The following is a 23,963-nucleotide window of genomic DNA, read 5'->3' as shown; positions in this document are numbered from 1 at the left end:
TGGGATAACAAATTTGTATGGTAGAAGCCATGTTGATTTCCAGTGAATGTTAGAATATAAAGAGTTCCAAACAAATTTTCCCCGTGGAGAGATTTTCCTTTTGCTATAAAAGTAATTCCTTATATGTTTATTTGTACATTTATGACTTTTAATATTTATTCCATTAACAAAGAGGTTCGGATCTAGTTCTTGCAGATTTGGTCTCTCAGAGTGACATTTCATTAGTTGAAGAATTCCACTAGGTATAGCATTTATTACCATTTGGTATTCTTTGTGGGTGATAGGAAAAATTTTAGATCTAAGAAATTCCTCATAACTAAGAAGTTGAGTTTCATTATTTTGTAAGTCTGCAAGAAAAATTATATTCTTATCAACCCAGTGTTGTAGATATAACAATTTATTCTTTCTGGTTATGAACTCATTGTTCCATAAAATAGTTCTGTGTGGAGAAAAGTTGTGTATAAAACATAATTTTGCAGCGTTAAGCACCTGTTGATGAAATTTAGATAACTTTTGTGATAACTTAATTTCATTATAACTGCATTGTAGTATAAATTGGAGGCCACCCATTTTTCCAAAAATGGTCTGTGGAATAAAGAACCAAAGGGAATTTGAAGCTTTTAAACATTCTTTTATCCATTTAATTTTAAAGGTATTGATCATATCCATAAAGTCTATTACTTCCATGCCACCTACATTTCTCGGGGCTGCTAAAATCTCCTTTTTTAAAAGATGGCATTTGTTTTTCCAAATAAAATTTATTAAAATGTTATTTATTTCTTTACAAAGGGATTGATGGATAAACAAAGATTGGATAGGGTAAATAAATCTAGAGATACCGTCCGCTTTACTCAGAAGAACTCTACCTAACATGGACAGATCTCTCTGAAGCCACATATTAAATATATTTTTAGTTTTTTGTATTTTGGGCTTGAAATTCTTCTCTTGTCGTTCCTTTAAATCTTTAGAGATCTGAATTCCAAGATATTTAATACTGGATTTCACTGGTATATCATACATAAGAGTGTCGTCAGTGTTGTACAGACATAAAATTTCACATTTCGAAACATTAAGTCTTAAACCCGATGCCAGAGAAAAGGACTGTATTTCTTTAAGTGAGTTTCCAATTTGTTGTTTATCCTTTAAAAAAAGAACTGTGTCATCTGCTAATTGAGAAATTTTGATCTCTCTTTCAAAAATCCTTAATCCTTGTAAATCATTACAGTGTAAAATATGTATTGAAAGCATTTCAACAACAATAAGAAACAGAAATGGAGAACAAGGGCAACCTTGGACGGCGATCTATAAACTGAGAAACTTTGGGTGGTATTCGGATATAGCATGACACAGCTACTGATGTTTTTATAAAGCATTTTAACACCGGAGATAAATTTTTCCCCGAAACCAAAGGATTGAAGTGACCTAAATAAGAATTGGTGCTCTACTGTGTCAAATGCCTTATAAAAATCCAACGATAATATTACAGCATCAGATTCCACATATTCAGAATAATCTATTAAGTCAAGAATCAGCCTAATGTTACAACTTATATGTTGATTAGCCATAAAGCCAGTTTGAGTTTCATTTATGATTTGACTTAAACCTTTTTTTAAACGTCTGGCGAAAATTAGTGAAAGTATTTTATAATCTACATTTAGCAACGTTATAGGTCTCCAATTGCGCTGAGCGTTACTGCGCAGCCTTCAACTGAGAGAGACGACGTAGATGTGACGTGAGCAACCTGTCTGAAAGTTGTAAGTCTTCTGGTAGCTGTGCCAAGAGAAATCTCAATCATTCCCAATCTTGCAGATTGAATAGGTATATGTAAGGAGATAACATGGGCACAGGCTAATTATTGCTAACTAAAATGATAGTTAATATTAGTAATTAAACTAAAACAGCTAATGTAAGTCGAAACTGCCTGCGAGCTTCTCCTGTACTATACGGTAATTCCTCTATTTTTACAAAAACGTCTGCTACGGAGCCATAACATGAGATACAAGGTAATGGAGCCTTTTATACATTGTCGTGTTTCTTTAGAAATAAACAATGGACAAATAGAGTCTTTAAACGCTTCAGATGTAAAGTTATTCGCTGTCAAAGTGGCGCCAAAATGAATGGCAGTCAATGGAATGCTAACGGGAGGTGATCATTTTGTAGCATCAAAATGGCGCCATAGTAGGTTTAAGTTCTGAAGCGCAGCTTACCCCCTTGGTGAGCACCACATTGTGAAGAGAGAGTAGCAGGAAGTTTAGCATCACAAAAACATCAGAAGAAGAAAACAGCGCTTTTCAAAATAAAAGCAGAACAGAGCACAACGTGGCACTGTAGAACTACAATGTTAGAACTACAATCTTGTTAACACATAAATATAATATTGTGTAGGAGAATATTAATGCAATTTATCAGACATTTACAAATTCATGCTCACCCAAATGCATTGTGCACTTTATTTCTACATTAGAAGCAAAGAGGAGGCTCAAACGGCTTATAATACACTTTTTTTTAAAGATTAATTTTATACTTATAATTATATTTGTTTACAGAAAACATGGGGACAGAAATGTGTATTGTGACCTTGGAATTATGAAGTTCTATCTGTGATCTGAGTGGTTCACGATATTGAGATTCAAAGTTTTAATACCCTGGATACGTACAACTGGCATGCAGTAAAGTTACCATTCATTAAACAGAGGAATTATTTCCATAACAAGTAATTTAAGATCCCCCAAACTCTTGTTTTTGCTAAACTGCAGTGGTTTAAAAGAACACGCCGACTTATTGGGACTTTGTCTTATTCACCGTATCCCCCAGAGTTAGATAAGTCCATACATACCCTTCTCATCTCCGTGCGTTTCCTAACTCTGTCTGACGCACCCACCGCTAGCCTAGCTTAGCACAGATCCTGGAGGTAACCGGCTCCATCTAGCCTACTGCTCCCAATAAGTGACAAAATAACGCCAACATTTTCCTATTTACATGTTGTGATTTGTATAGTCACAGCGTGTACAAATAACAAGGTCACATGAGACACAGCCATCTTCTAACCGTATACATACTGGGAACTATATTCTCAGAAGGCGAAGCACTGCTACTTGGGCGGAGTAATCACTGACTCTTACTACTACTCTGACTATTACTCCAACTCTGAGCGAACTCCAGGCGAACTCTCTGCTCCTCACCACGGGGCTTCTCAGGTGCTGCGAGCAAATCACTCCGCCCAAGTAGCAGAAGTAGCAGTGCTTCGCCTTCTGAGAATATAGTTCCCAGTATGTATATGGAGATGAGAAGGGTATGTAGGACTTATCTAACTCTGGGGGATACGGTGAATAAGCTAAAGTCCCAATAAGTCGGCATGTTCCTTTAACTTCTCCCCTGGCTGCACTGATGTACAGGTGTGACAGGTGTGGGCGTGGTTACCTGACCCTACCCAACCACATCCATCAGTGATGTCCTCCCCCCCCCCACACACACACACACACACTACTGTCTGTAGTCCTGTCCAGGGGAGTGGTAGTGATTCAGTGATGAGCTCTCTGACAGCTTTGACAGAGGTATTCTTTGTTATGATGTTCTTGCTATCTCGCCAATGTGTTTTTAATGCGTCTGTGCCAATGCAGGTGTTAGCTTGACGCTGCAGTGAAAGCAATCACATTCTGGCAACCTTTAGGGCGAAAGAGATCAGACTCCTGGTGACATGAGAACAACACGCCTTACACTGTCTCAACATTCAATCCAAACAAACCCACACACAGATAAACACACGCATGCAATCACGCACGCACGCACGCACGCACGCACGCACGCACGCACGCACGCACGCACACACACACACACCATGGCATGCAACATTCACTCGTTCATTAGTTTCCAGTGTGGGAATCCATGCTCACACAAATGCATTGTGCAATTTATTTCTACATTAGAAGCAAAGAGGAGGCTCAAACTGCTTATAATACACTTTTTTTTTTTAAAGATTCATTTTATACTTATAATTATATTTGTTTACAGAAAACATGGGGATGGAAATGTGTATTGTGACCTTGGAATTATGAAGTTCTATCTGTGATCTGAGTGGTTCACGATATTGAGATTCAAGGTTTTAATACCCTGGATACGTACAACTGGCATGCTGTAAAGTTTTCCTGTGTCCCACTTTAGATATGTGATGTTAAAGTTCAGCCAGATTTTAAATGGACAAGTGTTTTATGTTTAGCCACACATTCACAGCTGGAAGCTGCCCAGAACAACCACTCATGTGTCAACTGAGCACTGCTTTTGCGGATAATCATCTAATAACAAGAACTCATATTTTGTTTGGGACTAAAGGTAGAATCGTAATGTTTGTGCCTCCTGCCTCCGGTTGATCTGCTCTTGCTGCGTTCGGGGATGTCTTTCATCAAGGCCCTGCTGATAATTACTGTAACAACAATGAAACTGGTTCACATCCAATAAGATAAGCATTCACTCTGCAACAGTCCTGTACTAAACTAAACTAAACTGTACACAACACACATTAAACTGCATGTCAAACTGATAACTTCAATGAAATGATGACAGGATTCAGCGTTCCCACATCGTATTTTAATAAAAAATAATGATATTTTATGAGTAATGGTAATTGTTTACCCAGACAAGGAGATAAAAGAACCAAACTACTTCTTAAACCCACTCCCGCCCACATGCAGGTGCAGACAGATATGTTCATAAGTTCAGCATAGTTTCTTCGCCTCATTTTCCAACCAGTCAAACATGTTCTGTCTAGTAGTCGTTTCATCTACATTTCAGCTCAAAGCAAGTAAGAAGAGATGCCTTTAACAAAATCATGGTTATATGGTAAAGATTTCATGAAAGATGCATTGTGTAAGATATTTAAAAAAAAGGGTTGGCACACCGCCAAAACTCTAAACACAATATTGGGACTTGACAGGTCTTTTATTACAGACAACAGCTCTAATGAATTTGTGAATGTTTCCTGATTATGTTAAAGCTATGTTTTCATCAGGAAATCAAAGCTGTAAACAATCATATTTTCAATCACGATAAACTGATAAACATCTTGTAAAGAAAAATGTAAATCAAAGTTTTGAAGAACAGGCCATGTACATTTTGAAAGCAAGAATAAGACATTCTTTGTTAGCAATAATAATAATAAAAAAAAGGTTAAAATAATTAAATCCACCATTAATGCCTAATTGAATACACTCACTTTATATCCTTTCTTGGTCTGGTGTGACCAGTGGGTTATGATGGCTTAAGTTAGCTAATGGCAGCAAGCCTTAGATAAAGATTGCTGTGTAATTGACCTGTGCTACTGTTACTCTGTTTTAGCATTTTCCCTTTTCCTGTAATTGCCATTTGTTTCCAAATTGTATTTTTTTGCCTCTTTATTCAAATGGGAAAACCTTTAGCAACTGACAATTTAATTTGCGTCTTTGTCATTCAACTTGAATATAGATTTTGCAAGTGAAAATTTAATAAGCAAAGTGACAATGCAATCCTCTTTTCAGTTTAAATTATTTTGACCAAAAATTAGAAAGAAAGCTCAATCAATTGCATGTCATATTGCCATGTTTTTTTGGTCTCTTTATTTAAATGAAAATGTAATCTGTAAGTCCTTTCATCAAGGCAAGTCTTTTGTTAGGACGTCCCTTCCTCGTTCAGTGAGTACCCCAGCCCCGGCCCGCCACTTCACTGGACTCCAGTCTGGTGTTGTGTCCCTACTGGTTTTCAAACTAACTGGTTTCCGTATGTTGTGTTTACTCAACAGCAGCAGCTGTGGTCTGCCTGTCACCAGATTTGTCACACAGTCACAAACATATTACTGGTCATTTTCAGGTCGCATCTCATATCTACTGCGGCGAATATGATTGTATGAGTAAGCTACCACATCACAGCCACCTATGACAAAAAGAAATTACGAAAATATGATTGCAAGATGCGTCAAGCTGGTTTTGATCTCTCTGGAGCAAAAACACATACACTTTGCATCCACAGCTCGATGCTATGAGCTACTCAAACTCTAATGTTCCTTCTTCTCCCAGTAAGGTATTAATGAACTACATCAGCATCCAGGTAACATTTTGATGGTTTCATTTGAAACAGCTGGTTACCTGGGCTTATGTTAGAAATATTTATCATGTTTCTTTCCTCGCGGCTACGGCTGTATTGACCGCTACAATACAGCCCCCTACGACACTACACATTATGACTACTACATACCTTTAAACTGTGACAATACTGTCAAAATACACAATCAGTATTGATTGAGTTAGACTGTCACCATTAAAATGTATTTAATAGTTATAATGTGTAGTGTCATAGGGGGCTGTAATGTAGTGGTTAATATAGCTGGGATGTGCCAATCCAAGGTGATAATGTGACAAAACTATAACACACATATCAACACTGGGAATTACAACAGAGTAGTACCCGGATGCATTGACTTAAACCATTGCCGGTTGGTGCGGTTCAATCTGTCTAGGTCAAGATGTCCCGACACCACTGGTGCCTGGGCCTACACAGCCTCAACACTGCCACACAAAGCAAACTGACTTGAAGGCCTGACTGGTCAATCACTGTCATCAGCTGAGCTGTATCAACACATCGAGCACTTCAGTTTTGGTGATCACTTTACAAGATGTCTAAACAGAAGCCTCACATATTGAGTGTATAATATTTGCTGGGTAAAACAGCCATCCTTTATGGAACATTTAATATCATAAAAATCCAGTAATGATGACATTACTGTAATTATGACATAGGTGCATAAAGTTGCCAATTCAGCTAGGGCATACTACTTCCAAAGTTAACGCCATGGGTTACCGTACAGTTGTAAATGCAGCTTCAAACTGAAAGCAGTCACTGTTGTAGTCACTGTTGTTTACACTTTCCAGAGGAGCTTTTTGGACTTTGAGGATCCTTGTTAGAGTCCTTTTTACTCTTTCTGGATTTGCTGAGAGGAGTTTGGCTGATGACTGTCTGAATCTGTACAGGACTCACTTCACCACCACTTGCCTCAGCCCCATGCCTGTAATTGGGAGCTTCTGAGACAACCTCTATCGAACCAGCTTTCCCCTTAGTATTTGGGCCTATCCCTGCTGCTTCTCCAGTCATGTGCACGCTCTCATTCTGAACAAAGTAACCAGCCTCCTCAGCTACCTCGCTCGTTGCAATAAAACATGCGGTTTCTGCCCCTGCTGAGCCTGGATCTGTTTCCAACACTGAAGATAGGGCTTGGTCCACCACTCTAATCTCTAAATCAGATGTTGGTGATACCTGACCAGATGCATTAGTTGCACTGTTATCTAATCCCTCTCTAATCTCTAGGTCAGAAGTGACCTCTGCTTTGCCTTTTTCCAAAGTGAGATCTCCACCTTCACTCTGTTCAATTTGAATTACATCGGTGTTCTGGAAATCAGACTGAGTTGTTTCTCCTTCAGCTACTTGTCCAGATGCCACTATTCTACCACTGGCCTCTTTATTTTCACTGAACATAGAAACCTGTCCTGTGGCCACCCTGGACGGTCTCAGTTCATCTGAAGATGTGACCACATCATCCATGTCAGCAGCCCTCACTAACACTTGACCAACAGCGTCTTGTCTCTCGGGAATATCCAGAGTTATGTCTCCTCTCTGAGAAGAGTCTATCCCTTGCCTTACATGATGTGTAGTAACTTCACAAGGCATTTCTTGAGATTCAATCACTGTTGATGTTGCTGCCACCTGATTCATCTCTGCATGTTGACTTGCTAAATAAAGAGCTTCCTTATTTAAACCTTCAGTCTCTAAAGACTGAGAATCCTCTTCTAACTGCTGGAAAGACTTAATTCCTTCTTCCTCAATGTGAGAACTTGTGCCTGTTGCATCTTCTCTTTCCCTCTCTCCATCTTGGTCATCTGAAATTCTAATATTTTGCTGTATATATGGAGCCTCTTTTTCTCCATCACTTACACTGCAATTTGAGATGAGCTCCTCCACTTGAGAAACTGTGTGGGATGCATCTTCGTCTTCACTGTCTTCATCTGAGATGAAAGTTGTTTGATGTTCAGGTGACACCTCTTCCTCCACAATATCCTCCTCTTTCGCTCCATCTTTAATGTTGTCTTCTGGGATAAACTGATCCTCCACTTGGTAAATCACACTTCCTGCATCTACTCTTCCAATCTCTTCATCGTTGGAGATGCTAAGATGTGGCTGTATCAGTGATGTCACTTCCTTCGCAATATGCCCGTCTTTCTTTCCAATATCCATATTGTCATCTGCAAAGAGCTGATCCTGCAAAGTGGAACTTCTTTCTGATACAGCTATACCTTCAATCTCTTCATCATTGGAGATGCTAAGATGTGGTTGTATTGCTGATGTCACTTCCTCAACAGTTTGCTCTTCTTTCTCTTCAGTATTCACCTTGCCATCTGCAATGTGCTGATCCTCCAAAGGAGAATTTCTTTCTGATACAGCTTCCCCTTCAATCTCTTCATCTTGGTAGTCTGTGATGTTAACATTTTGCTGTATAGATAACGCCACTTCCTCCAGAGTCTCCTCCTTCTCTTTCTCTGGAATATTTATGTTATCATCTGACATTAAGGTATGATCCACTTGAGAACTCCTGCATGATGCACTGTCTTCATCTTGGTCATCTAAAAAGTGTATATTGTGTTGTACCTGTAACTCCATTTTCTCCACAGCATCTTCATCTTTCTTTTCATCAGTAATATAGTCATCGGAGGTGTTCTCAATTTGAGAACTCAAAGCATGTTGTCTTTCAATGTCTTCATATTGGTCACCAGAGGTGCTGAGACTCTGCTCTGACCCTCCATCCTCCACAACACCCTCTTCTCTCTCTCCATCACTAATACTGTCTGCATCGGCATTGACTTGATCCTCATCTACTCCTGATTCTGATGTTATATTAAGTTGATCATCATCTTCTTCTTTGTTGCCAGGGCTACTGTCTGTTTGCAGATGTTGCTCTAATGTTGAAATGGTTGGCACATTAGAGCCCTCTACCTGTACTTCCTCTGATATCAAATGTGAATCATCCACATCTCCTTCTTGTTTAACAATATCCTCCTCTTTCCCTCCATCTCTTATGTTGTCTTCTGGGATAAACTGATCCTCCACTTGGTAAATCACATTTCCTGCATCTACTCTTCTAATCTCTTCATCATTGGAGATGCTAAGATGTGGCTGTATTGGTGATGTCACTTCCTCTACAATTTGCTCTTCTTTCGCTTCAATATCCATATTGTCATCTGCAATGTGCTGATCCTCCAAAGGAGAATTTCTTTCTGATTCAGCTTCACCTTCCATCTCTTCATCTTGGTAGTCTGTGATGTTAACATTTTGCTGTGTAGATAATGCCACTTCCTCCAGAGTCTCCTCCTCCTCTTTCTCTGGAACATTTATGTTATCATCTGACATTAAGGTATGATCCACTTGAGAACTCGTGCATGATGCACTGTCTTCATCTTGGTCATCTAAGAAGCCTATATTGTGCTGTACCTGTAACACCATTTCCTCCACAGCATCTTTATCTTTCTCTTCATCAGTAATATAGTCATCGGAGGTGTTCTCAATTTGAGAACTCAAAGCATGTTGTCTTTCAATGTCTTCATATTGGTCATCAAAGGTGCTGAGACTCTGCTGTGACACTCCAAACTCAACAATATCCTCCTCTTTCGCTCCATCTCTTATGTTGTCTTCTGGGATTAAATGATCCTCCACTTGGTAAATCACACTTCCTGCATCTACTCTTCTAATCTCTTCATCATTGGAGATGCTAAACTGTGGCTGTATTGGTGATGTCCCTTCCTCCACAATATGCTCTTCTTTCTCTCCAAAATCCATATTGCCATCTGCAATGTGCTGATCCTCCAAAGGAGAATATCTTTCTAATACAGCGTCACCTTCAATCTCTTCATCTTGGTGGTCTGTGATGCTAACATTTTGCTGTATAGATAACGCCACTTCCTCCAGAGTCTCCTCCTCCTCTTTCTCTTGAACATTTAGGTTATCATCTGACATTAAGGTATCATCCACTTGAGAACTCGTGCATGATGCATCTTCTTCTGCACTGTCTTCATCTTGATCATCTGAGAAGCCTATATTGTGCTGAACCTGTGACACCATTTCCTCCACAGCACCTTCCTCTTTCTCTTCATCAGTAATATAGTCATCTGAGGCGTTCTCAATTTGAGAACTCAAAGCATGTTGTCTTTCAATGTCTTCATATTGTTCACCAGAGGTGCTGAGACTCTGCTGTGACCCTCCATCCTCCACAACACCCTTTTCTCTCTCTCCATCACTAATACTGTCTGCATCGGCATTGACTTGATTCTCATCTACTCCTGATTCTGATGTTATATTAAGTTGAACATCATCTTCTTCTTTGTGGCCAGGGCTACTGTCTGTTTGCAGATGTTGCTCTAATGTTGAAATGGTTGGCACATTAGAGCCCTCTACCTGTACTTCCTCTGATATCAAATGTGAATCATCCAGACCTCCTTCTTGTTGGTTAGTTAAAATAGGGCTCACAGTTTGCAATGATGTTCTTGCATTAGCATCCAAGATATCTGTCTTTGCTTGACCTTGGTCTATTTTATTCCCTTCACTAGGATCCACCTTTAGTTTTGGCGTTGCTTCTTGTTTAGGGATGGACCTCTCTTCACACACATTCACGGTGTCTGTTGAAATCTCATTTGGCGGAGTTGCAGACAATTCTTCACCTGCAGAATTGAGACCCACTTCAGAATCTAACAGTTGCTCCTGCACAACCTTCATCTCATCACTGGTGACAGGAGTCATTCCCTCCATAGTCTCTTCTGCCTGCATACTATCAGTACTGGCAATGACCTGATTTGTTTCTACGTTTGAAACAATTTTCTCTGCTGGACTGACATCTTCTTCCAGGTCTCTGTCACTTTGATAATCTGTGACTTTGTTTGATTGTGGTTCCAACCCAACTTCAGGAGTTCTGTCCTTTGGACCTTCAACTATGCTGAGCTGTTTTCCTTCTTCTTCTTCTTCTTCTTCTTCTTCTTCTTCTTCTTCTTCTTCTTCTTCTTCTTCTTCTTCTTCTTCATCTTTCGAAGGTGCTGCTTCCTGTCTGCCCACATTTCCTTCTGTGCTAGGCTCCTCTTCATGTAATGTTGTGTCATGCTCTGATGTGTAGGTGATCACATCTTGCTTTTCTTGAACTGTATCATCATGCATGTCCTGAGCTAGATCACTGTCATCCTTAAACAGATTTTTCATGATACCTTCTTCCTTTGAAGGCTGATGAGTTTTAGCTGTTTCAGCAGTAATGATGGTATTCACAACACTAGTGATCTTGTCTTCCTTTGGTGAATCTATTTTACATGCTTTTAGAATTTCACTGGCATCCGGTGTTTGCTTCAATGGCTGAATTCCTTGGAACTGGTTTACACTGACCTGCCTAATCCCAACTGGATTTATCCCAGCTGGCCAAATTCCAGCCTGTCTGACTTCGGGCTTCACTGTTACCACATGTCCCGTTCCCATTCTTGGCTGCCCAACACCAACTCCGAAAACAGGGACAGGCCCTAACCCCACCTGCCCTGGCTGCCCAACCCATGTTTGCCCCACATTGTTATTTACTGCAACAACACCCCCCTTTATAGCAACAGTGTGTCCTGGCAGAATGCCATACACACTCCCCTGGGCTGCTGGGCCTAACACCCCCTGAGGGGGAACAGCCTCTTTAACCAGGATAGCACCTCTGGGCAAAGTGCCCTGAGGTGAGCCTGGGTCCACCCCCTCTACCTCACCCCGACTACTCTTTTCTTTAACTAACATATAAGTACCATCAGGATTTGGCCCTACTATTTTCAAGCCCTCCGCAGGGACTGATACCTGTGGCACGCCTAGTCCACCAGGTAGCAACAGGGAGGAGCTTACTGGACTGGCAGGGCTGACAGGGCTTTTTGGGCTCTGAGTGCCCTGGATTACTGGCCCAGAAGGAGAGCCTTGGGGTCTCCCGATTAGGAGTCCAGAAGAAGTACTCTTGGACCCACTCACTACATACATGCCTGGTAAATTGGCTCTAGGGGCCCCATCTGCCAGCAGAACCGTGTTCTGAAGCCGTGGTTGAACTACATAGTGCATGGGCTGCAGTACAGGGCTGGTGGTGTAGTAAACTGGCTGCTGCTGAAGTATGACTGTCTGGGTTTGACGGGGCAGGGAAGCAGAATGACTGATGTTAGAGGAATGACTGATGTTAGTAACCTTGGAGGGAGGAAGTGTCATGGGTGGCAGGGCAGTGCTTACAGTTCTCATGGATGATTTAGAGATGTTAGTAGATGACGTTACTTTTTCTGTCTTTATATCAATATGCTTTGTTTCAACACTGCGCTCCATTTTGGGCTTAACGACAGGTTCAACAAAATTGACTGTGGTTTTGACAGCACCTGCCATTGGGTGTGTCAGGACAGGTGTGGGTGTGGGTGTTGGTGTAGGAGGCGAACAGATCTCAGCCAGGGTCTTGAATTTAAACCCAATGTCATCGAGGAAGTGTAGGTCGTCGTCAGCCTCCAGGAGGCTGCAGCAGCCTACTGAGCCAGCAGAGGAGCCCATGCCCTCAAAACCATACTCCGAAAGGCCATCGTTCAGTGGGACAGCACACATCGCTTTCTGTTTAGGGCAAAAAACATAGCACAAACACTGGTGTCAATAAACTCTGAAAATCTGTTTCTATATGAAAGATATGGTGAAAAAACAGTTGATATCGCACCTGTGAGTAGTAATCTTTGAGAAAAGCGTCAGATAGGGCCATATCATCAAACAGAGATGTGGTGTGTTGGGCACCAAATGTTTGCCTGCCGAATGCAGCACTGCCATTGCCATAGTTGGACAATTCCCTTGAAAACCGGTAGATGTTGTCAACCTCCATAAAACTTTGACTGGTTTCCTGAAAGTTATACACAGATTCATCATAGATTGTAGTTTTCTGATTTCCTGTGATTTTGGAAGGAAACATGTTGAAGTTTGCCACTGGTGCACTCTCAATTTTCTTCTGAGTTCCCAATTTGATTGGAACACTTTGGAGAGGCACTTCCTAAAAAGAAAACCAGAAGAAACAAAATGTTACCTATCAACACATACTAGTTTGATTTTCACTTGGCAATATGGGTGTGGGTGTTTAACCTATAGCCTATGCAAAAAAGCATAGGCTATAGGTTAAAAGTTATAAGACTCTAAACCATAAAGTCACCACCATCAGCTGTGTTTTAAATGTGCAGCTTTAAAGCAGGGATGTCATACATTTCAAAAAGAAAAGTTTAACTTCTCAATGAAAGTGGATGCTTCATAATTACTTATCATGCCCAACTATAAGAGGAGCTATTTTATTCAAAGCTTAAACATGATTCCAATAATTATTGAATAGGTGCTTGAAAGATCAGTTTTTAGAATATTTTTCCATATGTGCACCCAATTGAAATGATCGGTGACAGGAGTAGCCTGCTACCCATGGGAGTAGGAAGCATTCAAAATGGATGGGACAATCTAACGGTGGAGATCCTGGTGATTTCCTGTATTCTGGTTCCTTGGAACAGGTGGTTTGATACTTTTATATTTGTATAACATGTTTTGTAAAAAAAATTATATTTTGTAATTTCATCCAGTTGAAGTGGTTGGCTCCAGATTACATATTGGAAGATATTAAAAAGAATGGAAATTGATTTGATGACTAATTCAGAGCCATCTTAATTATGACCACTCAGTGTTTATTTAAACTTGAGGATTTCTGACTCAAAAGAGCACTGAGTGGATAGATCGATGCATTGACATGGTAAAAGTGTGTGTTGTGTGTGTGTGTGTGTGTGTGTGTGTGTGTGTGTGTGTGTGTGTGTGTGTGTGTGGGGGGGGGTCTAAACTAATTTTCTCATATAATAGCTCCGGCGCCCATGCTTCTACCATGCTTTGCACTTTAACATTGCAGCTTAGTTTCTACACAAACGTTAATTTTCACTACCATTATGTCTGATTCTGTGTATTGGTGAGAATGGCTGCCAACCTTATCCTCGCCTCTGCCTTCAGTGTGGTAGGACATGAGGTGTTCTTTGGCGTCAAATGGCAGATCACTAAATCGGTCAGGAAAGATGGTGTCTGCTCCTCCGCACTGACAGAACAGCAGGAGAAGAAGGATGACTGCAGAGAGAAGCACAACATACATACTTCACAATGTAAAGTGAATTTAAGTCGAGCTCAAAGGGGCTTTTTACCTCTTGTGTCAAGAATTTCTAATTTCAGTCTATACAAAAGCAAAAACGAAATATTAAATATTTGAAATTTGATGAAATTTTAACCGACAGTGACGAGAATAAATCCAACCTTTGAGAATCTTCTGTTGTCAAATGTATGTTATGTCAGACAGGTGGTGACTTAAAGCTACAGTAAATAGTTTCTGTCGCCCCCATGAGCAATTCTAAGTAATGCCAACAAAACTGTTGCCGCGTCCACATGATACAAGTCTTCTGATACAAGTTTCAAGTCTTCCGTTGCTAGCATAGGCTGTATAATATTAATGGACAAAGCATCCTGTTCGATGAAGTGCTGCAAATGCGGAAGTGCCTTAAACCTGCATTCTATCTGAATTCCAGCAGGGGGCGTCACGTGCTGTTGCAAAAGCAGTTCGGTTTCTGTAGAAGACTATGAGAAAGTGACCCACTTCTTACTTGATTTATTACCGCAGATTTTAAAATCGGCGATAAAGTGGGGGGTGTTTTAGGGCGTGGCTATGACGTGACTGCCAGTGAGAGTGTGTATCGTAACGTGGCTCCTCCGTCACTCTTCCTTCTCGTCTAAAATCATCACATCCGCAACCAGGATGGCTGCACCCGTAACGGCAAACTCGACGACTCATAGCAGAGCTCCACAAACCAATGGGTGACGTCACACATGCGCTGTCCATCAATATTATACAGTATATGGTTGCTAGTAGCCAAGGAGGACACGGAGGATTAAAAAAACATGATGGATTCTTCAGAAGAGGTCATTATCTTCACTCGAGTTTTCTAAAAACTAGCAATACACTCAAACAGTATGCAGAAAATGGAATAATGCTATACAAATTCAATTAAAAGTGTCATGAATATTTATTCTGGAAAAGTATTCAGCCTGTGTTTGCTTGCCGAATGCAAAGACGTCTAAGTAATTTACAAGATATACCTTCAGCAACGTTTGAGGAGGTCAGTGGCTACACTCAGAAATTAATCAGTTAAAAAAAAATTGTAAAATCTTTGAGTATTTGTCTTTATGATGCGGTAGTAATATGTGCTAGGGTGTTTGTTGAAGCTCCACTCACACAGCAGTAAGCACATTGCCGCTAGCATCAGGCCGATAGCTGAGGCAGAGAGCTTAGAGGAAGTACTTCCTAGTCTGGCGGCCTTTACCATGCAGTCCCCTGTGTCCACACAGGTACAAATATCCACAGTAAAAATTTCCTTGTCCGGGCAAGACAGACCCTTAGCGTCCACCACCTCCACCTGCAGCTGGTATGAGCCGGGCCACAGCGCTTCGTGAGAGTGAAGAGCAGCACTCGTCTCTAGAGAAAACAAAGCATAGAGGGCTGTCAAACTCACTCTGTGTTATCATTATTACCAAATCTTAGACTCTGATTTAAGGGTTGAACATCCTTGTACTTATGAAAAGATGTATCTGAATTTGAAGATCTGAATTTAAAAATGTCTCTTACTTGAGTTTTTGTTTAGCACTTTACTGAATAATATTCATTACAGGCATTTTTACTGTGAGAAGCGTTTGCTAAAAAGAAAATGATCAAAACGATTACTACTGCAAGAGGAAAGAAAGCAGTTTGTATCTGTTTTTGTCTTCTGACCCGAACCACATAGCACATTTTCTTACCATTGATGACTTCTACATCCCATTTGCCTCGTGTCCCTTCAGGTATGATTCTGAATGTAAATGGAGCTGCGTTGGGACTCACATCCTCATCAAAGCCAGTGACATTAACAGTTTTGACATCAGAGCACAGAGTGCTGCGGGTGGTGGTCAGGGTGGGACAGTGGTCATTGTGGTCGAGCACTTGAATGGCTATTGTTCCCGTTGCTGTCTTTGGTGGCAGGTCTGAGGATGACAACAGTTCAGTGAGTCAAACAGCAGACAGACTGGCACACCTGTAGCCCAAAGGTTAGTGACATATAACCGCAATGTCCCCGGTTCGTTACATGTCAAACCCCTCTCTCTCTTCCCCGCCCATTTCCAATCTGCATCTACACTATCATCTGATCTGCTGTGTAGGGTACAGGTCAGGTCATAGTAATAGCTGCACTCAGGTGTTCCAGCTGTGTGGAAGTTCAAACGTAGACTAGTTTGAACGTAAGTTCTAACTTAGGTCAGAGTTTACGTGCTACTAACATGTTGGTTGCACCTGCTGAAATAGTTCTGACGTAGGCATAAGTTACAACCTAAATCTTACAGCTCGCCCTCAGAAGGTGTTAAAAAGCGGTTGTCATGGCGGCATCCTTTTGACAGGTGGGATAACATGGAGGATAAGGAGGAGTGACCGGCTGATTTGCATCAGCAATGTGTTCTCTCTCGGAGATACAGAGGATTCCCGACCTGCTGGCAGGTTAGATAACCTTCAAATTAACAGCTCATTTCTAATTAGAATAGCTATCATTATGTTTGTTATAACATTACAATTTCATCCGCCCAACAATAACCTTGTACAGTAAGTTATATTATATTACCCCAAGGTTAGTTTGACGTTTCACCACCCGATTTCACTTTGGACTAACCGCACTGTAACTAAGATGAACCTTACGTCTCTGTGGTGCAACCAAACATCAACACAACTTTAGTATCAAACTAGCTGGTTTCAACGTATGGGTTAGTGTAGACTTTACACTCTTTTCCTAAGAGAGAACTTACTGTACACACAGCTGCTGCAACAGGCTGCTGTTTCCTGCTGTAGCTTTACACAAAATCAATGACTCAAACATAAGTCTTGGAGATTTAAGTCTGCCGAAACTACCTGCTCAGTACACTGTTTTCTGACAACACTGTCACATCTGAATAATCACCATTTTAAAAAGTGTTTTTGTAACGATGTCAGGTTTTTTAAGAGGTTTATTAAAACTGACAGTGGATGTACTGTATGTTATTTCGCCTCTGGGCTTCTTCATTCTATGACTGACACACCTTGAGCCCCAACGTGGTTTGGCAGGTTCTGTCAAAGATCTGTGTGCTTTATATTGTAAATCACCTCCAGCAACTGCGTTTATGAGCTGCTCACTGAACTCATAAACGTAGAGGCGATGAATTATGTTAAGCAGGGAAGGCAGAGCCTGTTTGGACAGAAATAAGCTTTAGGGCTCTCAAGTTTTGAAAATAGGCAAGAGTGACATCCCCTGCCCCCCCCCCCCTCAAGAGATTATGACTGGTGTTGTTTATTGTAAGCGTTTGTTGCCTTTTTGATGTTGTAGCAGAATCACGTGAACAATTCCAGGATACGCTTTTTTTTTTAATTGGTTATTGCATTAAATCTAACCCAGATACAATAGTGCTATTTTCTGATTGGCTATTGTGTAGCCCCTTTTCTTTTTTTTTGATCGGCTGATAAGTGGCAGGCTCGACTTAGAACTCCAGGGGAGACACGCTTGATTCCTGCCGGTTCCATAGTGAGAGCGGCGCGGGCAGAGAAATTTTGGGGCGCTACTGCATATTGAATATATTAAAAATAGTTTTTCCGGGCGCCCAGATAGCTCAGTTGGTAGAGCGGGCACCCACATATAGAGGTGTACTCCTCGACGCAGCAGGCCTGGGTTAGACTCTGACCTACGGCCCTTTACTGCATGTCATTCCCCCCTCTCTCTCCCCTTTCATGTATTCATCTGTCCTATCACATTAAAGGCCTAAAATGCCCAAAAAATAATCTTTTAAAAAAATCTGCGTGAGAAATACAATGTGTGGCGGGAGTGTGTGACAAGAGACCAAAATGAGCTCAATGCGTGACACTTGAGAGCCCTTACGTTTTCATGTTGACAATCATTTTACAGGAATATAAAGGACAAATGGGATTACCTTTGGTTATGGCCAGGATCTTGGCAATGTAGGTACCATTCACCAAGAATGGCGACTCTCTATCCGGTACCTTGATGAGTTTAATCTCAGCTGTTTCTTTATCAATGGTAAACCAGTTACCTGGATCATAGGCTTTGGCATAACTGGAGCACACACACACAGAAAAAAATTCACAGAAATGTAATAATTCACAACAGTAAACTGTTTAGCCAAAAGTTCAACGTTTGGGGGGAAAACACGTAATCACTTTGTTTCTGATCCCCTCACTTGTCATACAGCGCCACAATGAGCTTTTGGCTTTGAGTTAAATACCTTGAAAACTATTAGGACATCATCATCATCAGGGCAAAATGCTAATCAGTCCAATACTTTGGTGTAAAACATGCTAAACTAAGATGGTGAACATGGTAAACATTACAAACGTCAGTGCCTAAGTACATTCTGACAGGTCTGCTGGCTTGGCTGTACACTCTTCTGCTCTGTTAACTGCAGCTTGACTAACCTGACATCTTCAGCTGCTTTTCCGGTGTCTGGATCGACAGCAGCGAACACTGTGATCACACCATCCTTGGGTGCTTCCTTTGGATCCTCTGATACAGGAACCTTCTTGGTGTCAGGGATGAAAGCAGGACCCTCTGGCACATTATTCACTGCTATCTTGATGGGATAGGTTTTTGCCGGAGGCTTTGTTCCTGGTTTGACACCTGGCTTAAGTCCAACACCCACTCCAGGCTTAAGTCCTCCTTCAAGATCAGCATCTAGGCCCACGCCAACACCTACATCCACACCTGCATCCATCCCCAGGTCTGCTCCCAGGCCTACCCCTGCACCTCCACCAGCTCCGGCAGAAGCTCCACTTGCGCCACTGGCTCCGGGAGCCAAAGGACCACCACCCTCTCCAACCTGAACGTCCACATCCATCCGTACAGCCTCCCCCTCCACAAAAGGAGCTACATTCGTAATGACCAGGCCGAGCTCAAGATTCTTGACTTCTTCAAAATCCACAGCCTGTTTGGTCGGGATGGAGCATAAAAAAGGTTGAGAGAGAGGACAATAAGAGATAGAGCAGCAAGCACATGTTAGGGAGCCACCCAACACTAGATACAGTAAGTCAAAAATAATAATAATCAAAATACCACAGTATTTAAAGTCACATACAGTACATACCTTGATCAGCTTAAGGATGCCCTCATTGGTTTCTCTGTCTGTCTCAATGGAGAAGAGATTATTCTCATTTCCTTGGGCGATCTCGAAGACAGTCACCCAGTTGTCTGTGTGCACAAGGTCATTGTCCAGAGCTTTGATTCTCATCACAACTACATCGGCGACATTTTCATCCACTTTGCCATTGTACTGCAAACAGAAAAAACATGAAGTCTTACAGTTTTATTCTTTTCTGTACACAAAACTCATGAACACTGGGAACAGACACAACATTAGCTGTCAGTGAACACCAGAAAAAAAACATCCACCCTGAAGACGTCAAAGGCCATGGGCCAGGACTACTTATTAACTTTCATTCTCAAATATCTGAAGCAGCACATGGAGCTATTATTCTTTTAGTTCATTTCATGCTGACAGGTTCTTGATTCTACATCAAGTCAGGAAAAACACATACACTAGAGGAAAACACATAAATTAAAATATAAGTTGTATCTTGAATAAAAGCATTTCATTTTGGTTTATTGGTTTTGATATGTGCATTTTCGCCCACTGCTGGCTGGACTACTCTGTAGATGCAGATTCTGGATACTGAACCCCTAATAAACGGAATTGAGGCTTAGATAAGAGAGGAGGATGTAAGCAAACACTTTCTTGACTATGACTGATCCATTTGCCAAGCAAACTTTCAGTTAGACAAAGAACGTGTTGGTCAAAGGGAAGAGTTAAGAAAGGAAGAAGAAAGTTGTTAGAAAGCTTTATTTCGTAGAATTGCATTGAGGATTTGAACTCACATCTATACTGATTCTCACACAGCGGTTTCTACTGCGAAGCTTATTGCTGTCTTTTAGTAATCTTTAGGACACCGTAAGGAAATTGGTTGTTTTTTTTTAACTGGAGTGTGCGTCTGTCTCCGTCTCCTCTCAGGCTGGAGACATGAGACAAAAGGTAGGACAAGCCGCTTCAATGCTTTCCCTGAGAAAGCGTCTTTTCATTTGTTGAGCTGTTGTCGTCATGGGTCAGTGATTGGCTAAGCTGTTTCATGGCAATGACACCAATGATGTGACTGGCTGAGAGAGTAATTATTAATCACCACACCCTCTGGTCTATACCCCCACCTTCAGCGAGATGGTGGAGACGCCCACACAGTCCCTGCGCCCAGGATCCAACACTTTGTGCTTTTCGATGCACTCAGGCGATTAAAATAGGGCCCTTCCTGTTTAAAGGGGTACTCCACCCATTTTACACACCAAGATAATTTATTGGTCATCACCGCTGTGAAAAATATACATAACCCTGATGATGTCATCAGGCACATTTGAGCCTGATATAGTATGGTCTGATGTGGGCCTTTACCACGCAGGGAGGCGCTAACAAATGATGCTTTTAAGTTGCATTATGGGAAATGTGGTATTAAGTGCTTTTGGACATTAAACGATACTGGGTATTGCGGCTGTAAGCAGTCCAACAAAGTGCTGCCGTGAGGAACTAAACACTGAGAGATGCATAAGCACAATGTGATGCGCTCGAGATTGTATTGCAATGATTTAATCCTCCACACGTAAAAGACAACTAGCACTGCAGTTACCAGATGTAAAGATACTTTGTGAGTCGAAATAAGTGCGTTCGCTCCCAGTCTCACCACCTCTCTGTCAAAGCCCAAAAAACCCAGGTGAACAGGTGAAGCAAACAAATATGTTATCACTTCCGCTCAAACCGCGATGAAAACGCCCACCATCTACAATATAAGTGCACAATATAATAATCAATAAATAATATAAATGAGACCATAAACAACTTAGAAAATGTGGCTCCTACACTGGGGACTAAAAGTCAGGATATTTAAACCTCTGCTGCACAGACCTGTCTGTCTCTTGTAAGTCCTCCAACCTTATGGAAGTGCATTTAGTCCTCAAGCCATATTTAATTACTAACTTAATTAGTGTAACTGAAATCAAATAAAGAGGGATCATGATCAGTAGGTGCGTATGTGTTACAATGTACCAAATATTCATGTTACATTGCTCTTTTCTATTGTGTCATTGACGTGAAAAAGTGTAGCTTTTTGTTAAAGAAGTTCCATACTGTAGATAGGATCAAGCTGTTTGACTATTTTATTCTATTTATTCTATCATAAAGTCTGTTGATAGCTTTTTCCTTTGATTCCCCCTGGTCAAAAGTGTCTTCCATTTCCAGGACCCATTATTGATAACCATTGTTAATGTTAGTAAAGTTCCACCTGGTCAAAAGGTAGAAACTAACCAGAGGAAATGAAAAAAAAAAAAAAAAAAATATATATATATATATATATATATATATATATATTATATATATATATATAATATATGCCATATTCCTCACCTCAGATTTTTCCAGAGTGGGGATGTTATCATTGATGTCCAGGACTCTGATCTCCACAGTTCCTGTCCCAGTTCGCCCCCCTGGTGCCCCTCCCAGATCACTCCCATGTACAACCAGTTTGTAGAAGTCACAAGTCTGTCGGAGGAAAAACAGACGCATGCTTCTGTTACAGGATGAAATGTGATCACACTGTGCAGCCAAACGTGTCTTTACAGCGTGAGAAAGTAGCTCAGAAAAATGCTGCTGCTGAAATTTTTTTTAGAATCCACCTTGATGTTACATTTCAGAGAACATTTTGTTCCAACTAAAGTTTTCTCATCGTGCCACAATTCCACTTGTAAAAGTGTGATTTGATTAGGTGATCATTGATTGTGAACTGCAGGAGGACAAAGGAGATCATAACTCAAGAGAAAGGGTTGACTATCCTTTTACAGGTTTTCATGTGTTTTGCGTGCAGTGAGCAGTCGCCTCACCTCTCTGTCCAGGGTGGCCTCCTTGACGTACACTTTGCCTGTCTGTTTGTCTATAGTGAACATGTGACCTGTGCCCCGTGGCTCCTGGCTGGCGATGGAGTAGGAGATCTTTGAATTATCTGTTCCAGCTTCGTCATCATCTTTCCCCTGGATCTGCATAATTAAGGTCCCTGCAGTGGATCCCAACAATACAAGACCATTTCTGTAGAATCCATCACATTTATACTGTTCACACATACACTGTATCCAGACTGTGTTTAGATTTAATAAGACAGCATTCATGAAAATGTTGTGTGAAACATGAATCTCAAATGACTTTGAATTAGATTACAAACATAACCATCGACTACCAACCCTTATCATATCCCACTCACATCATCATGCTACTCCCTGGTTTACTACTGAGTCCAAAAATAGGTTTCTTTTCAGGAGAGGACAGGCCATTTTTATTTCTATTGGACAGACATTAGGGTTGAGGTTCTTCTTGTCTGGTCTTTCAGCACCTCAACCCCTGGTGAGTGACTCCCTGGACCCCCTGCAGTTTGCATACCAGCAAACATTGGTGTGGAGGACGTCATCATCAACATAATCCACTGAGCCTACACACATGCTGTTTGACTTCTCCAGCTACTTCCTCCAACACCATCCAGTGGCGGCATTGTGACTGAGACATTGTCTGCAGCATCATGTCATCATGAACGACAACGTGAAGTCCAGAGCCATGTTGGAAAGGATGGTGTCACAACAACCACCTCCACCCATAGGCGCACCCACGTGTACCCGACTGCCAGTAGAGTACATTCATTTAAAATCAAACTTTGCAGTTGGTGCTAAGTGGCGCGTCTGTCATAGTGTGATTGGTTATGTCGCTGTCAGTCCCCTGCTCCATATCCAATCCACCAATCACAGCGTCTCTCGGATGAAAACGCCTCTTTAGTGACCCCCCCCACTCCATCCCCTCACTATACAGTGCGTGCATGTGCTTTAGGTGATCAGAGTGAGACTAAAATGGACAGATTTGTTATGAAAAAAGCAAAACCTAATGATGCAAGTGCATCGACGACATCCACCACCAGTGCAGAGAGTTCCACCAGTACCCTGTCAGAACCCTAGGCTACTAGACAGGTGGCACTGCTTCTTAATTTCCCACGAAGCTGACCGCGGTTAAGTGTCAGTTAAACTTTTCATCTCCAATCCTATCTGTATTTGTGAGAAGTGGCGCTGTCCTGAGTTGAAAGGTAGCCTACTTTACAGCTTTATTATTGAGTTAATAGGCGTGTGTGTTCATGTCGGCTTCTGTCCATTTCCTAAGGTTCTGAAATGCAAAAAAATTTCGACTACTTTTGTTTTTTAAAGGGCGTGCACCCGTAAGCACCCACGGAGGAAAACATAAATCGGCGCCTATGCCTCCACCAAGGAGCTGGTGGTGCAATTCCTGGGAGAACACATGAACAATTAACTGGAGAACAACCAGGCCCTGTCTCGGAAGAGGCAGAGCCAGCGGTTCTTCCTGGTTTAGTTCTATACTGCGACTCTTGCCTGTACCTCTCCTTTGTTTCATTGTCTTTGCTGTTGCTGCTTTGACACCTGAATTTCCCTGCGGAGATTAATAAAGGTTTTTATCATATCTTGTAAAAATAAACAAACCTGGGCTACTTTAAAACAGTTTGAACAACAAATGCTGACCTTCATTACAACATTATTATGATGAAATCACACCAGCAACAACGCCAAATCTTCCAATGGCACTTCCTACATCCTCGGACCACACCCATCTTTAAACTCAGCCTTCATTGTCATCGTAACTACACACCTGTAAAGTTTCATGACTGCATCTTGCATGGCTGTGGCTCTATCGCGATGACAAAATCTGTGCGCAGACATATAAAAACCTGGCAAAGT

At 41.3% G+C, this 23,963-nt stretch overlaps 1 protein-coding gene across 2 annotated transcripts in view; it reads right to left on the bottom strand.

Moving 5' to 3' along the window:
- Positions 1-4,569: 4,569 nt before the first annotated feature.
- Positions 4,570-23,963, bottom strand: part of LOC120565107 — a 28,837-nt gene continuing 9,443 nt past the window's right edge. The window contains exons 5-15 of one of the 2 annotated variants that reach the window (XM_039810506.1): positions 22,062-22,231; positions 21,589-21,723; positions 19,234-19,419; positions 18,569-19,074; positions 18,067-18,209; positions 15,886-16,107; positions 15,326-15,565; positions 14,036-14,169; positions 12,752-13,075; positions 10,474-12,651; positions 4,570-9,018 (exon numbers count right to left, since the gene is read on the bottom strand). In XM_039810506.1, coding sequence (XP_039666440.1) covers positions 6,874-9,018; positions 10,474-12,651; positions 12,752-13,075; positions 14,036-14,169; positions 15,326-15,565; positions 15,886-16,107; positions 18,067-18,209; positions 18,569-19,074; positions 19,234-19,419; positions 21,589-21,723; positions 22,062-22,231 — 6,383 coding nt within the window. In that variant the 3' untranslated portion in view covers positions 4,570-6,873. Of the gene's footprint in view, positions 12,652-12,751; positions 13,076-14,035; positions 14,170-15,325; positions 15,566-15,885; positions 16,108-18,066; positions 18,210-18,568; positions 19,075-19,233; positions 19,420-21,588; positions 21,724-22,061; positions 22,232-23,963 lie in introns of both variants that reach the window. The other variant, XM_039810505.1, reaches the window with a different exon arrangement.

This window comes from Perca fluviatilis, chromosome 9 (genome assembly GCF_010015445.1).
Source record: "Perca fluviatilis chromosome 9, GENO_Pfluv_1.0, whole genome shotgun sequence".
Lineage (NCBI taxonomy): Eukaryota > Metazoa > Chordata > Actinopteri > Perciformes > Percidae > Perca > Perca fluviatilis.
This window is presented reverse-complemented; position numbering and strand designations above follow the sequence as displayed.